The sequence below is a fragment of the Drosophila sechellia genome, chromosome 2R, assembly GCF_004382195.2.
Source record: "Drosophila sechellia strain sech25 chromosome 2R, ASM438219v1, whole genome shotgun sequence".
Lineage (NCBI taxonomy): Eukaryota > Metazoa > Arthropoda > Insecta > Diptera > Drosophilidae > Drosophila > Drosophila sechellia.
The window spans coordinates 12403397-12417818 of NC_045950.1; the positions used below are offsets into that span (position 1 = coordinate 12403397).

General features: G+C 44.7%; 2 protein-coding genes across 5 annotated transcripts; one reads left to right on the forward strand and one right to left on the reverse strand.

Moving 5' to 3' along the window:
• Nucleotides 1-42: 42 nt before the first annotated feature.
• Nucleotides 43-3372, forward strand: LOC6609432 (transcription factor grauzone). Its single transcript, XM_002034081.2, has 4 exons — nt 43-182; nt 281-1637; nt 1700-2090; nt 2153-3372. The coding sequence occupies exons 1-4, from the start codon at nt 179-181 to the stop codon at nt 2357-2359; spliced, it is 1959 nt and encodes a 652-aa protein (XP_002034117.1). The 5' UTR covers nt 43-178; the 3' UTR covers nt 2360-3372.
• On the reverse strand, nt 2943-14378 carry LOC6609433 (V-type proton ATPase subunit C). 4 transcript variants are annotated; one of them, XM_032715749.1, is made up of 11 exons: nt 14219-14378; nt 11034-11176; nt 10795-10948; nt 7264-8251; nt 6392-6765; nt 4830-5016; nt 4668-4766; nt 4350-4605; nt 4190-4287; nt 3992-4130; nt 2943-3924 (listed from the first exon to the last, which is right to left on the reverse strand). In XM_032715749.1, the coding sequence occupies exons 2-11, from the start codon at nt 11166-11168 to the stop codon at nt 3826-3828; spliced, it is 2529 nt and encodes an 842-aa protein (XP_032571640.1). In that variant the 5' UTR covers nt 11169-11176; nt 14219-14378; the 3' UTR covers nt 2943-3825. The 4 variants fall into 4 exon arrangements, with proteins under 4 accessions (XP_032571640.1, XP_032571641.1, XP_032571642.1 ...); XM_032715750.1 differs by lacking the exon at nt 14219-14378 and adding an exon at nt 11531-11716; XM_032715751.1 differs by lacking the exon at nt 6392-6765 and having other exon boundaries at nt 8090-8251; nt 14219-14377.
• Nucleotides 14379-14422: the final 44 nt, after the last annotated feature.

Genomic DNA, 14422 nt, shown 5'->3' on the forward strand with positions numbered 1-14422 from the left:
GTTATCGGCAGTGTTGGTAAAGGCCCCGCAGCTTGCACTGATATTGTGAACTGCAAAACAGCTGGCGTTTTGATTGCACTGCGGCTTTAAACAAATTATTAAAGTAAATAAAAACAGCATTTTACGCCCAAACACTTAGATGGATTTTTATTACCTGTAACAAAGTCTACAAATCGCAATGGGTAAGCTAGCGGCAGTGAAGGAATCGACTGGACCGCATCGAATTTCCCCCTAAAGCTGGTGGTCCTAATTGTTAAACTTTTTGTTTCTCTTATAATAGATTGCTCTCCTAGCTGTTTACTCTGCATGTGCGAGTATACGGCCATGATGGGGGACTATATAGATGTACACTCCGCGCGCGGCGACCAATTGGAGGTGACTACGATCGTCAACCAACACTTCCCCGTCCAGATCTCCAAGGAAAGCGACGAAAGGATATGCGGCCGCTGCTGGAAAACCGTCTCCGACTTCCACACTTTACACGAGTTCGTCAGTGCAGCGCAGAGCTCTTTGCAGGAAACAAAAGTGGCGCTCATGGAGGATGATCCCCTAACACAGGAAACTACGTCCTTTCCGGAGATTCTAAAACTAGCAACTCAGGAGGAGGAAGGGGTACCGGAACCACCGGAAATTGGCGGTCGGAACTTCTTTTACCCAGAGATTAAGATTGAGGAACATGAACTGGATACTCTTCCCCGCATTGAGATCCTGGAGACTTCGGCCAACACCCAGGAAAACCAGGACCAACTTGAGGGCGCAGCCAGACGCCTTAGGAAGCGTTTGAAGGCAGAGGATGGATCCAGTGTAGACAAGGATAAGGACGAGGATGGATTAGAAGAGACTGCAGAACCTGCGCCGCCTAAAAAGCGACGTGGTCGCCCAAGGAAATCAGATGCTGCCGTTGCCCCGCCCCAAAAACCTAAAGAAGACATTCAACTTGACCTTAAGGCAGAAGAGCTTGACGAGTTCGGAGATGAGGAGACGGACCCTGACTTCTCATGCCTGGTGCCTAGCGATAACTCCTCCGAGGACGATGGAGGCAGCGATGGCTTCGACTCAGACTCAGACTTTGAACTAGACAATGGAAAGCAAGAGTTTGCCGTGCTGCCGAAAAGAACAGTAGTACGCCCCAAGAAATACAAGAAGCGGACGAAACCGGCGGAGCCGAAAGTCCGCATGTCCCGCGAGCTGCTGGAGCAGCGCAAAAAGCAGCAGGAAGAATACGACGTCATCATCGCTAAGTTCTTTACCAGCGTACTGCCGTGTGCCATCTGCAATCTGCTGGTGCACAACTTCACCGAGATGCAGCGTCATCACCGACTGACCCATCAAGTGGATCCCGGCTACATGATGTGCTGCGGCCGCAAGTTCACGCAGCGCAAAGTTCTGGCCGAGCATGTACTCGTCCACTGGAATCCTGATCACTTTAAGTGCAGCGTCTGTGAGAAGTCATTCCAAAATTCTCGTCACCTGGAGTCGCACCAGCAGGTGCACATGGATCCCGCCGTCAAACTTACCTTTAGCTGCGACCTCTGCTCGAAGACCTTCCTCAGCAAGACGGCCATAGACTACCACAAGCTTAACAAGCATGTGCCCAAGTCCGAGTTCAAGTTCACCTGTTCCGAGTGCAACAAAAAGTGGGTTTATCCATTCAGCGTGTATACGTCTTTTTCACCTTTTGTTTACTGTTCCACAACAGATTCCTCACCGAGCGCAAGCTGAAAAACCACATGAGCTCTATGCACGACCCAGAGAGTACTATAATCTGCGACAAGTGCGGCAAGCAGATGCGCACCAAGATCATCCTGAAGAAGCATCAGGAGCTGATGCACTCGGATAAGCCACGTCCGGAACCGGAGCTGCAACAGTGCCAGATATGCGGCGCTTGGCTAAAGGGCATGACCGGCCTGAAGCAGCACATGAAGAGCATACACGTAGAGAGTGCCGGCGAGCATCGCTGCCACATATGCGCCAAGGTGTCCCCAAATGCAAGGGCTCTCCGGCGTCACATCTACCACAATCACGAGTGCGAGCGCAAGTTCAAGTGCACCATGTGCGAAAAGGCTTTCAAGCGGCCGCAGGAACTCAAGGTAAGTTCGAAACTCATGACCTGTTGAAGGGATTTGATAAACTTGTATAAACCCTCTTGTAGGAACACACATCCACTCATACGGGTGAAGTACTCTACACCTGTCCCAACTGCCCGATGACATTCTTCTGCTCCGCCAACATGTACAAGCATCGCCAGCGATTGCATCGCGCCCAATACGAGGCGGACAAAAACCAGCCCAAGCCACCCAACATCCTGAAAATTTCGCGCAACGCCTCGACGCAAAACAAGCCGAAACAGGAGATCTAGCACCGAAAGAGAATTGCTTAAAATATTCGAACGCCTTTCTTCACTTTCACAGAATTAGCTCGAGTTGAATTCAAATTGTCCAATATTATAAATTATGACACATTCGCACAACAGTTTTTAATTATTTGTCTATAAAACGTAGAGTTAAACGTATTGTATAAACCATCTCTTTCGAATGAAATCTGTGAAAGTTGATATTCAAAGGGCGTTTTGTACCTTAGTCCTAAGCTGAAAGTATTTAAATAATAAATGCGAACTGGACTCGTCTCCGATCCAAATAATTGATAACAAAACAAAGTTGGGAATGTCTTTCTTTCTTTATAATTATTTACAAGGATGGCTTAATTGCACCTTATATAACGCAATGACATTTACATGGTTTCATTCGTTTCATTTTTACACATAATATGCATAACTTTAAAATATTTATATATAGATACTGTATCTCTCTCACGTTTCGCCTACAACTCGGTACACAATTCTCGATTTAGCAATAGGAATTATTGAAAAACTTTACATACGCATAGAATATTATTGTTCATATCTCATGTGGTAGACCCTCAATCGCTGCTGATGGTTTTTGTTTTTTTTTTTTTTTTGGGTTTTATGGGGTTAACTAACGCACACGCCGGGTTAACCAAACAGGCTCGAGCGGATCTTCTCAGCGATTAATGTATGCAAACAGCGCGCAGATTTTTTTGCTTATAGATTTTCGATCGATATCTCTAGGCAACATTTATATAAATACAATACTTCCGTTGGTTATTAGTTTGTCTTTAGTCGAAACGTACCATAGCATCGGAAATTTGTTAGCACAATTAGCTCCGTGGGCACGTTCGGTTTGCGATTTGCGACACCATTTTTGGGCTTAAATTTATTTTGGGCATGTTGTTTGTATGTTGGCTGTTAGTCACGGATACAGATACCAAGTGGTGGAGCACAAGCACGAAACGAGACGAAAATGTTGTAAAACAAAATGTAACTCAAATGTTTATTGTATAGCTACCAAAAAACGAACAAAAAAGGAGAATGCATGTAAATTTGGCTGCGGGTTAAACACTCTGGTCTTCCATCATATCATAAACATATATAAGGCATAAGAAAAACATAAAATACTGCTTTGCTAACTGAAGGGGGGACAAAAGAACAATCGGAAAGTTCCACAAGATCTGGGATTATTGCAAAAGTTTTCTTTTTTTTCTTTAAGGACTTATTTCGGTTGATTTAGGCGCGCCTCGCTTTCTCGAACCGGAAGTAGATTTCAAACAGATATCGGCAACGCGCAACATAAATAACAACAATAATTAGATAACAATGACTAAAATTATTTAAAGTAATCTATTAATTTTGTTTCATTAGATGTCTGCGAATGGTTCAGCTGATTTTTAAGTTGGTTGTTTTTTTTTTTGTATTAAAGTGTATTTTGTGTGGCTGGATGTATGCAATGTTGGGGGCGACGGGCGATCTTAGACCTTGGCCTGCTCCACCATATCGATGTTGACCTTGTAGAACACATAGGGGAAGTATTCGGACTGGCCAAAGCCCAGGCCGGGGATGTCTACGTTCTGTGGAGAGAATGGAATAAAATCTTGTCAGTTTAGCTGATAATAATGGGTATCGAGTGTAACCCACATCAGCACTGCTGACAGCACCGCCGGCGGAGGCGCCATCCAAGTGACCATACAGCTGGTTGAGCACATCGCGCAGACGCTTCACGCTCTTCTTGTTGGGCTCGATCAAGATGGCCTGGAAGTTAACAGGCAGTCCGTATCTGTGGGTTCACAAATTACATATAAATCATTGCAATATGGCTATAACTCGATGATATACCTCAGCACGGATTCCACAAACACGCGCAGCGCCTTGACGTGGATGAGGGCGCAGAAGGCCTCGCTGAAGTTCACCTTCAGCCAACGAACCAGAGGACCCTGCAATGGATTCGAGATTAGAACAGATTTCCCATGGCACACACTCCCAGTGGGCTACGCACAAACTGCTTCTTCTTGTCCGTCATCAGCTTGGTCATCTCGTTCTTGCCAGCAGCCAGCTCCTCCTCATTGTATACAAAGTCGCGCACAATGAACTTGCGCTCGCGGGCGTGCAGCTTGAACTCCTCAGCCACCTTCTTGAAGAGCGTCACGTTGAACAGGCAGTAGTCGGCGTCCTCCTGGATGAGCTGCGACGAGCGGGGCACGATCATGTCGGTGATCTTCTCGTAGTTGGTCAGCCAGTCATTAGCCATGACCCTGTGCGTGAATTAGTGATAAATATCATCAGTTTATAATGGAGTGATATGTATGACACTCACTTGGGTACAATGACCAGCAGGGTGGTCAGGTACTCCGAGTCCAGGATGAAGTGCTCCTTCTTCACCAAATCAGCCAGATTCCTGGTCAGCAGACTGCCACTATAAAGCGCGGATATTAATATAATATACATAAAGTTTATGTACTTATTTATCGCCACTTACGTCTTCTTCTTTTCCAGGTTCTGCAGATTTCCCTTGAGGTTGTTATAGGCCTGCGACTTGGTCTTCAAATCGCCATCGATCTGACCGATCTGCTTGGAGATAATGTCAGCGATGTTGCGCAGCGACTGCTTAATCGGATACTTGGCCATGTCCCATTGGAAGCGGGTCAAGTACTGGGGTAGTTCGGCTATTGATGATCGATGCGATGGGAAATCGGTATTAGTTAAGTCTGACTGGCACAAAGAACGCTAATTTTCTTAATTGACTAGCTGAACAAACGGGTTGTTCAATTAATGTTTAAGTACAAAACGAAATTGAAAAAATACATAGTAATAGTAATTGATCTAAAAATCGTATTGAATTAGTTTGAAGGAAACTAGGCTCGAAAGCTATTTTAAATTAGAGTTATACAAGTATAAGTAAAGTAAATAAGGTAACTGAAAAATGCAGATTAGTTAGTTATTACGCACACATAAAATACATTAATTTACTCAGACACACAGGCACACACATACACACACACGTACAGGATACATATAAGGATTATAGTAACAAGGAACGAGCAATTTTTGGATGCATTTACATAGGCTACGAGGTTACGGGGAATTTTGGACTACGCATATTAGTCGCAATTGGAAATACCTTGCGTGTCATACGGCACAACACGTTAGCTGGACTTTGAAAACATAATGCTTTGTGACAAGTATATATATATATGTATATAGACACTCAAGAGACAAAAGTATAATGCAAAAACAAAACGAACAGGAACTCAGAGATTGATCAACAATTGGCGCTGGGCAAAGCTGCAGTTTTAGAAATTATTATCGTGATTTTTATTTTGTTTTTGAGGTGACATAGCTGACTGAGTATAATATATAGCTTAATGGGAATCGGCGTTAGTCGTGGCTGTTATGATGTGGAGCGCAGAACAACATTTGGTGATTTGGTGAGCGTACACTGAAAGAACAACATAATCGCTTTTACACTTTTACACTGGTACAAATAATCAACAGATCCGTGTGTTCATATATACTGAAATATTCATAGTCAAATCGCGGGAAAGCAAAACGAAAGCGCAAACAAAAGGCGTTTGCAAATACCACAGAGAAAGTAGAGAAAGGCAAATCAAAAGTGGCGAAAGAAGGAAGAACTTCGATACGATCACTGGGAGAAATAGTTGCTTTAACAAAAAGATCGAAACTGAAACGGAAACGGAAACGAGAACTCGTCTGCGTTTGCAGTTAACTTCCGACAGTGGACGACGATCAAAGAAGGTGGAGTGGTTCAGATAGGTGGTGGTGTCGGGAAACATCAAGTTGCTCAACAAACAATAAGTAGAAATCAGAATCAGTTCAGATCATAATCATAATCAGAGAAAATAAGGATGAACTAAAAGGAAACGGAAACGGAAGAGCAACGGCAACATCAACATGTACACACATAGTAGGTATATGTCAACGTCGAGATCAAGAGATCTGCATAGACGATATATGTAACTAGAAGAGGGATTGGGTCGGTTCGGTTCGGATGGGAACGAGACCAACCCGGGGCATGCTAACCTGGACTCAGCGGAAACTCGGGCGGCTCGGCGGGATCCGTGTCCGGACTGGATCGCCCCTGGCTACTACTGCCACAACAACTACTCACTGGAGACGATCTATGTGTTGGTGTTAAATTAAATCCATTGTTTATATTTAATTGACTCGGTGTAGAACGTTTGCTATAAATTTGATCGGCAAGAGAATTGAAGAAAGAGCGATAACTAGAGCGCGGTGTGGTCGATGCTTGATGCCAAAATGTCATTGCTTTGGATAGGTGTTGGTTTTGGTATTGGTTTTGGTATTGATTGTGGTTCTGTGGGGTCAGTGGTGTTGCATGTTGCTGTGTCGTCTGTTGGTGTTGCAGCTGTGCTGTCTCGTGTTGCTGTTGTGCACTGTCAATGTGGATTGCGAGTGGCGAAATGGCGATGGCGATGGTGATGGTGATCATGGGTAGGCAAATGCGAATGTGCGATGGTCGATGGGGAGTGATTTAAAAAAGAAATACATTATTATTGCACTTGACTCGGTTCTTGGTTCTTAATCAACTCAAACATATATGGATTTTCTGGGTTTCATATTGCTGGTGTGGTGTGGTGTTTGGTTTTTTAGTTTTTGGATGAGGGCAGGCAAAGCGGGTGCGCCATTGTTTTCAGTGTGTGTGTGGTGTTGTATCTTGTGTTTTTACAGGGTGTTTGGTGTGAGGCTTTTGTATAAGTTGGGTGTTGGTTGTGAAGGTGGTGTTCATTTGGCTTAGCTTTAGCGGGATGACAGCGGGTGACTGGCTTTTACATATTCTGGTTTTGGTTTGGTTTTTTGTTTTTTTTTTTTTTGTCTGGGGTGCTGGCGATTTGGCAACGTTCTACAAAGTAGGTAATGCGATGATAAGATACCTGCTCTTCTTAGAGTTACGCTTGGGCTTATTGAACCACCAGTCGAAGGCGTCCGACAGATCGGACTGCACACTGTGCGGACTCTTGGGGTCCTCGTCCGTTTCCCCATCTTCGGGGGCATTTGACGCATCGCCCTCGTCCTCCGACATGGACTTTTGTGCGGGCGACTGCAGCGGATTGGTATGCGGTTGCTGATGCGAATGCGAATGATGATGCTGCGTTTGCTGCGTGGCCAAATGCAGCTGGCTCACATGGCTGCCGCTGCGGAAGCTGAGCTTGTTATTGTTGATGCTGCAAGTGTTGTTATTCAGCCGCTTGCTGTTAGAGCGGGACATGCTGCTGTGCACCGAGCTGCTGGTCGTGGGCGCCGACGTGGAGAAGTATGCCGAGGAGCAGAGCGTCGAGCAGGAGGCGGGACCTCCTCCACCGCCGCCGCCGGAGGAGTTGGATGCAGCTGCAGCGGCCGCGGCACTGGTGCTCGGGCCATTGCCCAAACCGCTCCCAGTGGCTATCGCCGCCACCGTGGACAGTGCACACCGGGTGGCACTGAGCATGGAGGAGGCCGTCTGGGAGTAGCACTCATCCGCCAGCAGCGTGCTGGCCGTGGCACTTGTGCTGGGCGGGGCACAGGCGAAGCACTCATCGCACGGACAGGCGTCGAACTCCGGCTCCGTCTCCGGCTCGTGACCCGTGGACAGGTTAGTCAGGCTGCCGCCGGTTAGGGATCCTGGCGCAAGGACATCGCAGGCACAGGCAGGCGGAAGATTGGGTGGTGCAGACGCAGGCGCAGGAGGAGTGCCGGGAGAACAGGTGGCTGCGGATTTACCCTTGAGATCCTGCGGCAGCTGGTGGTGATGGTGGTGGTGATGGTAGTGTTGGGGTTTGTTTTGGTGGTGCGTGTGCTGGTGTTTTCGCTGGTGTCGCAGGCTGAGATGCTTGATGCGCTGGTGGTGGCGACACGGCATGCTGTCGTCGGGTGGCCCAGGACCTGCATCCGCGCAAGATTCGTTCGGGATTCGCGTGCCGGAATTCGGGGCGGTTCACAGGATTCATTCGGATGGCGATCGGGTTTCGGTTTGAGATGATGTTTGGGTGTCGTTTATTTTTTTGTTGGCGATTCGATTACCGATACAGACAATACAACACAAGGCATTTAGATTTGGTTGCAGACTTAGTCTTAGTTAGGGTTTCCCTTCCGATTGGTTCGGCTCATTTTTCGGGCGGGACGGTCGAAATAAATTATAAGTAAAACTATGTAGCATACATTTAGGGGCTAAACCTCACGCTCTGCCTATCTAATATCACGATCAACTGCTAACATAACTCTAAAATCGAAGATATCTGGGTAATCATCGCTACGATCGTTACGATCCATCAACCAAAAGCGAAACCAAAATTATACTTATCGTTTTGTAAATATCGTATAAATAAATAAGGAAAATCATATGAGAAAAATGTAAATAACTTGAAACTCATGTGTGCTTATTGGGTTTTGGTTTTCTTGGAGATGTATATATGTGTGCGAAACGGAAACGGAAGTGAATGGCATCCCATGAACAACAGTGGAACAAAAAAAATGTAATTGGGGGAATTCAGTGATCCCAGGGCTGATAGATGTTTGCGTCTCATTTTGTGCTTTCATTTTGGGCGTTTTCTGGTACTCGATTATTTTGTTTGCAGTGTAAAAGCGTTTCTTTGTCAACTTTTTCGTGTGCTCCACACTTTACCAATTAGCTCTAATTGCGAGTATCTCCCATCTTTCCCAATTAGCGAATTGCGGTGGATGTGAAAGGCGTATGAAGAGGTGCAGGGGTACACACACACAGACACACTGACGCCCGCACACACACACACTTGTTCGGCGGAAAAAAGGTCCTTTGAGGTGCATCTCCGCACTTTGGCTGTGTGTGTGAGTGGGTTTTTCGGGTGGAAAATGGTACAGAAATAAGCGTTTTTCCAAGCGATTCGATGCAGGTGAGGAAATGAGACAACACAGATACACACACGCACACACTGCAGGCACACACGCGCACACACACAGACAACAATTACAACAGTCTATATAGTTAAAACATATATGTACAGTACAAAAGTCGGGCATCTTTAAGACGCTCGCACTTACAAAGTTATTTATACAAATCATAAACTCGAAATAAAAATTAAGAAATATGTATGAGGGAACGACACTCGCGCAAAAGTTCATAGTCAAGTATTTATATATATATATAGATTTTTATATATGCAGTTTATGGGTCTATATCTTTACACATTAGCTTTCCTTCATCTTCATTGTATCGTTTTTATCGTTCTATTTTTTGCGGTGAATGATTTAAAAACTAATGGGCTTTCAAATGACGGAAAACCACAAATAACTTGTCCAACTCAATCGTATCGAAAACCGAAAAGAAACGTACAACAATTCATGTAAAATATACAAAGTGTTCACTGTACTCCTTCAGCGTGTGTGAGTGAGTGTATTTCTATTGTTTGTCATGGTTTTTGATATATTATATATGTATATATTTCATTTTCAGGGGCAACCTTCGACCAACGCATCGAGTAGTTGACCGGGGATTTGGGCGCCCTTGAGTGGGGTCAAAATTACGCTGTGTGTGTATCTGTGTGTGTTGTTTAGCTGGCATAGTATAGAATAGTTTTAGATTTATATAGTGTGTGAGGTCGGTGCGCATTAAATTGTACAACAAACGCAACACAAAATAAACAACGCAAATTCCCATTCGGCTAATTTCAACATTTCTCTTTTTTTTTCTTTCGTTTCAATTTCAACTATTTTGTAGTTTTTTGTTGGCCGCAAAGTTTAATTCCATTGTTGTTTGATGGCACTGTATCTTTTTCAATCAACTTGAGCTAGATGCCTAAGAAATATCCTTCTTTTTTTCAGTGGTGATGATTGTGCGCATGAGTTCAATAGAAATCAAAAGATAACATAAACGAAACGGATCAAATCAAAATCAAAAGAAACCCAGGAGTGTAAAGGAAAATAAATGTTAGGGAACGAAAAAAGTAAAAGGCCTAGAAACTAGAAACTCGAACCAAATAAATGTAGGGCCGAAGGGCTTCGGCTGAAAATCGATTAGTTTTTAAATCTGTTTCTCGCATAATCTTGAACTACTGGAAAGGTATATTATTATGATTGAAATAGACGGTATTCGTGTTAGTCAGGTTGAGCTTTTCTCACATGGAGACATAGATAGATCAAAACATTCCATAGTAACCGAGTTCTTTGCAGCCCCTCGATGGCTGGGAAAGGAGGATTTCGATTAAGGTCTCACTTTTGTTTGTTAGTTAGTACAGAATAGTTGTGGGTAAACAATAGATGTGGGCAATACACATGGTACGATTATATCTGAGCATTCCGATTCAAAAGTGACTACGGTCAGAAGAACTGCTTAGAAATAACTAAAGAACCAAAACGATATAGATTCGATATAAACTAAACTAAACGGAACTAAGCTAAGCTAGACTAAGCTAGGCTAATACAACTTAAGTGGTGGCAGGCAGACGACTTACTGTTGTTGGCCATCAGGTTCTCGTGCAGCTTGTCCCGCTGATCCTCGAGCACCTCGCCCAGGTAGTTGGCCACCTTGCGGGTGATCTGCTCCACATAGGTGTCCAGTTTGCCCAGATCGTCGGAGAGGCCCACCAGTTGGTCGAGGGTGCCCACCTTTAATGATTTAATAATAATGGTTAGATGTTGAGTACATCCAAATATATTCCACAACCGTTACGTAATTATGCAATGAACTTACCTTAAGATCTGGAATATGGAACTTGTAGTTGTTGCACAGGTTGTGTTGCTTGCTGGTCAGGTTGTTCATCGTGTCGTATGTCTGCTGGCAGGTCTTGTCGCCAGGGGCCGAGATAATCCAGTATTCAGACATCATCTTGATGGCTATTTGAGGGGTGAATAAATTGGGGAGTGAGTAAAAGTCGGAGTCAATTTGTCTGTGACCTTGCTAAATCGATTACCCCCTCCCAATTTATGTAACTCCTCCTATCGATTGAATGACTCGAAAGTTTCTGCCGATGAAAATTTAATTAACACTGTCCATCGGGCAACTGAATCGTACATATATGTATATGTGATCGAGCCCTGAAAAGTGCACTTTCCCCAGACAAAGGAACCATTTCCCCGAATGAAACCATCACAACCCCAAACTCTGGCGCCAGACAGTCCAGCGCCAGTTTGTCTATGTTTCGATGGTGTATATGTACATGTGTACACTGTACAGGCCTCGTTGCTTACACAAACACTTGATCCTAGCACTCCTTGCGTCTCAACAGAATGGTTAGGAACTTTTCCACCAGGTTTTTTGGCATTTTTCCCTGGCCGTCGTTCGTTTTTTTGGGCTTTTCCTCTACTCCGTTTGTTTTTCCTACTTTCTCCGGTTGTGCCACATGCTGACGTGCTTCTATGTCGGGGGTTCGTTGCCGAATGACGGCTGGCCTAACGACCAGATGCCATGAAAGTCGAAAAAACCAACGGCCGAAGTATCTGCGATCCGGTTCGTCAGCCGAACACGAATCCGTCCGGTTGTGATGACGAAGCCGCACGGAAGGCACGGAAAGCAGTAAAGGAAAAAGGCGCCAAGGCCCAAAACCAAAACGAGTGCTCAATTTGGGCAAGTGTCGCTGACTCCTAGCGTCGCTACTCCTCTGTTTGCTCCTGCCACAGGGCGTATGAGTAATCACACAGCAAACGCCACGAGATATAAATCTAACTTTACCCAATTTCGGCCTATGGTCGGCACTGTTATTACATAACCACCATGATGGCCTTCATAAAGAGACACGAAAACAAAACACGAGCCCAAGGAGTGACAACAGCCCAGCTCCCCGGCTCCGTCTCCAGATCCGCCTTCCTCCTCCTGCCCCATCAAAAGTCAAGGCAGTGCATTGTCCTCGCCCAGGAAGCGTCGGGAGTAGCAACAAGGACAACAACTGGAGGGGGCGGGAGTGACAACAGCAACAATCCTGGCAACAGACAACGAGGAATGGTAAATGGGATATGGAAACACGCAAAGAAAAAATATCACCCGAGGCTATAAAGTATAATTTGGGATCAAAACGAAGGTTAAGAATGACATAACCAGGTGATCAGTCAAATTAAAAGTTCATTTTTGCAAGATCATTTGGTACATGTATTAAAAATAAATTTATATGCTCAATTCGGAGATAAACATATATATATATGTGGTGCATCCTTTTCAGCGTAATCAAAGGTCCAAATGCTTTCAAACTGGATATTCAGTGACATGTAAAATGATACGAAATTGATATGTGAATATTATTATCTAATTTATCTAGGTATAAAAGTTCAGATTTTAGTAATGGCTGTAGTGATGATCTAATGGCAGAATGTAGCCCATGATAATTAACCCCTCATGTTTAGGTTGTAACATATGCTCATTATACTCGTACTCCATAAGGTGACTTGCGGAATTGCAATGACAGACAACTAGGCACGTTTTGTTTCCAGTGCACAACTACATACATATGTTTATTTTTAGCAGCGCAAGTCAAGTTTCTGCGAGCCAAAAGGGAAGCACATATAGATAGATAGATAGATATATGGGCCGATAGGGAGGACGACGAGCAGGAGTTACCGACTGTTATGCTGCCATGTTCATGTTGAACTGATGACGTGGATTGGCCCGAGTCCCAGGGAAATGCGAAGATAGAGGACTGAGGGACGATGAGCGGAGGGCTCCAGCCAACGCGTCGCCAGGCGAATGGAGACAGTCTGACTGGCCAACGGCTGGCGCTAATGGAGAGGGCCTGGGGTCCAGGACCTAATCCATATCCCGATCCCAAGCCCATACTCATACCCATATCCAAATCTAGATACACATCCAGTTGGGGTAGTCCAAATCCAATACAGGAAATTGCAGCGACGAAAACAAAAGACAATAAAAAATGGAACAAAGGAGGAAAACAAAGTTTTGACGATATCCTCGCCGCAGTGGGTGTGCGCCCAAATTAATTAATAATAATGTGCTTGCCGGGGGGTGGAATGTGGGTGGGTGGCTGGCAACGGGTGGGTGAAAGTGGGTGGCTCGGGAGACCTTGCACACAGACATACAGATAAGCACGCGCTGGAATTCCAGCAGCTGTTTGGCCATTTGAATTTCCGCCTTATTGGCCATTGGCCGTGTTTGAGTTTTGCCTACAGTTTCGTAGAGTATATATATCATGTAGAATAAATGTGCTTGGTTTTCATCAAGGTCCTTGTTGCACGCAATATGATTATTTATTAATCCTCGTGCAGCGCATCAAAGTGTATTTGCTTGTTTTCGCACAACACGATCTATTAATCAGCGAAATACGTGCCTTGTGGCAAAATAACCGAAAAGTATTTCAATTTTTAAACAAAATTTTCCAACTTATTTTGTTTACCCAAAGAGCGAAAGAGAATTTTGTGTTCTCTTTCAAATTACCAATCGACTCTTGCGCTCTTTTCACCACTTGCTGTGGTGAGTTGCTCTCGCAATGTCAGCTGTTCGTTGACAGTCACATGACAGTTTTTCGATCGATAATTTTCCGCTGCTCACGGGTTTTTCATTTAAGCACAAAAACCAAAACACTTTTCACACATTTTCCCGACTCCCCGCCCTTAGCCCACACGATCATCAGCTGGATATTTCCAGATACATCCGCAGACCTTGCGACAATCTGCCGTGGAACGAATCGCAACAAACTGGCGAACTCTTATTTTCAGGGTCACACTGCTTCGACAAAAAATCATAGCCACATTGCAAAAACTAATTTTCTCACTATCTTCAATAATCTACAAGAGATTTGCGCACTTTCCCTGGTCAGCAGACCTACTGCGATGTAGTAATCGGTCTTTTTTAGTCAGGGGGGTAACTTTTGCACTTTTCACGGCGACGTGGAAAACCCGCCGAGTTAACTATTCCTTACGGTTGGCACTTACTTTTCAGCGACTCTGGTTGATTGCAAACGAAACTGGTGTGCTTTTTGTGCTATCTGAAAACAGCAAGTGCGTTTTTCTTTGCCAAAAAATCAGCGCAAATCGACCGCCGCCACCCACAAATGCGAACGAAATTGTGTGGTGAGAAAAGCGCTGGCGAAAAAAGTGACAGTTCACAATGCCCACGAGATTCACGTGATGGCGCCA

Excerpts from the sequence above, each read along its gene's own strand:
- LOC6609432 (XM_002034081.2), top strand. Across the intron at positions 1,638-1,699 it reads TGTTCCGAGTGCAACAAAAA|ATTCCTCACCGAGCGCAAGC; the intron begins GTGGGTTTATCC and ends GTTCCACAACAG. Across the intron at positions 2,091-2,152 it reads AGCGGCCGCAGGAACTCAAG|GAACACACATCCACTCATAC; the intron begins GTAAGTTCGAAA and ends ACCCTCTTGTAG.
- LOC6609433 (XM_032715749.1), bottom strand. The coding sequence starts at position 11,168 with ATGATGTCTGAATACTGGATTATCTCGGCCCCTGGCGACAAGACCTGC. Across the intron at positions 4,288-4,349 it reads CGGACAAGAAGAAGCAGTTT|GGTCCTCTGGTTCGTTGGCT; the intron begins GTGCGTAGCCCA and ends AATCCATTGCAG. Across the intron at positions 4,131-4,189 it reads TTTGTGGAATCCGTGCTGAG|ATACGGACTGCCTGTTAACT; the intron begins GTATATCATCGA and ends GTGAACCCACAG.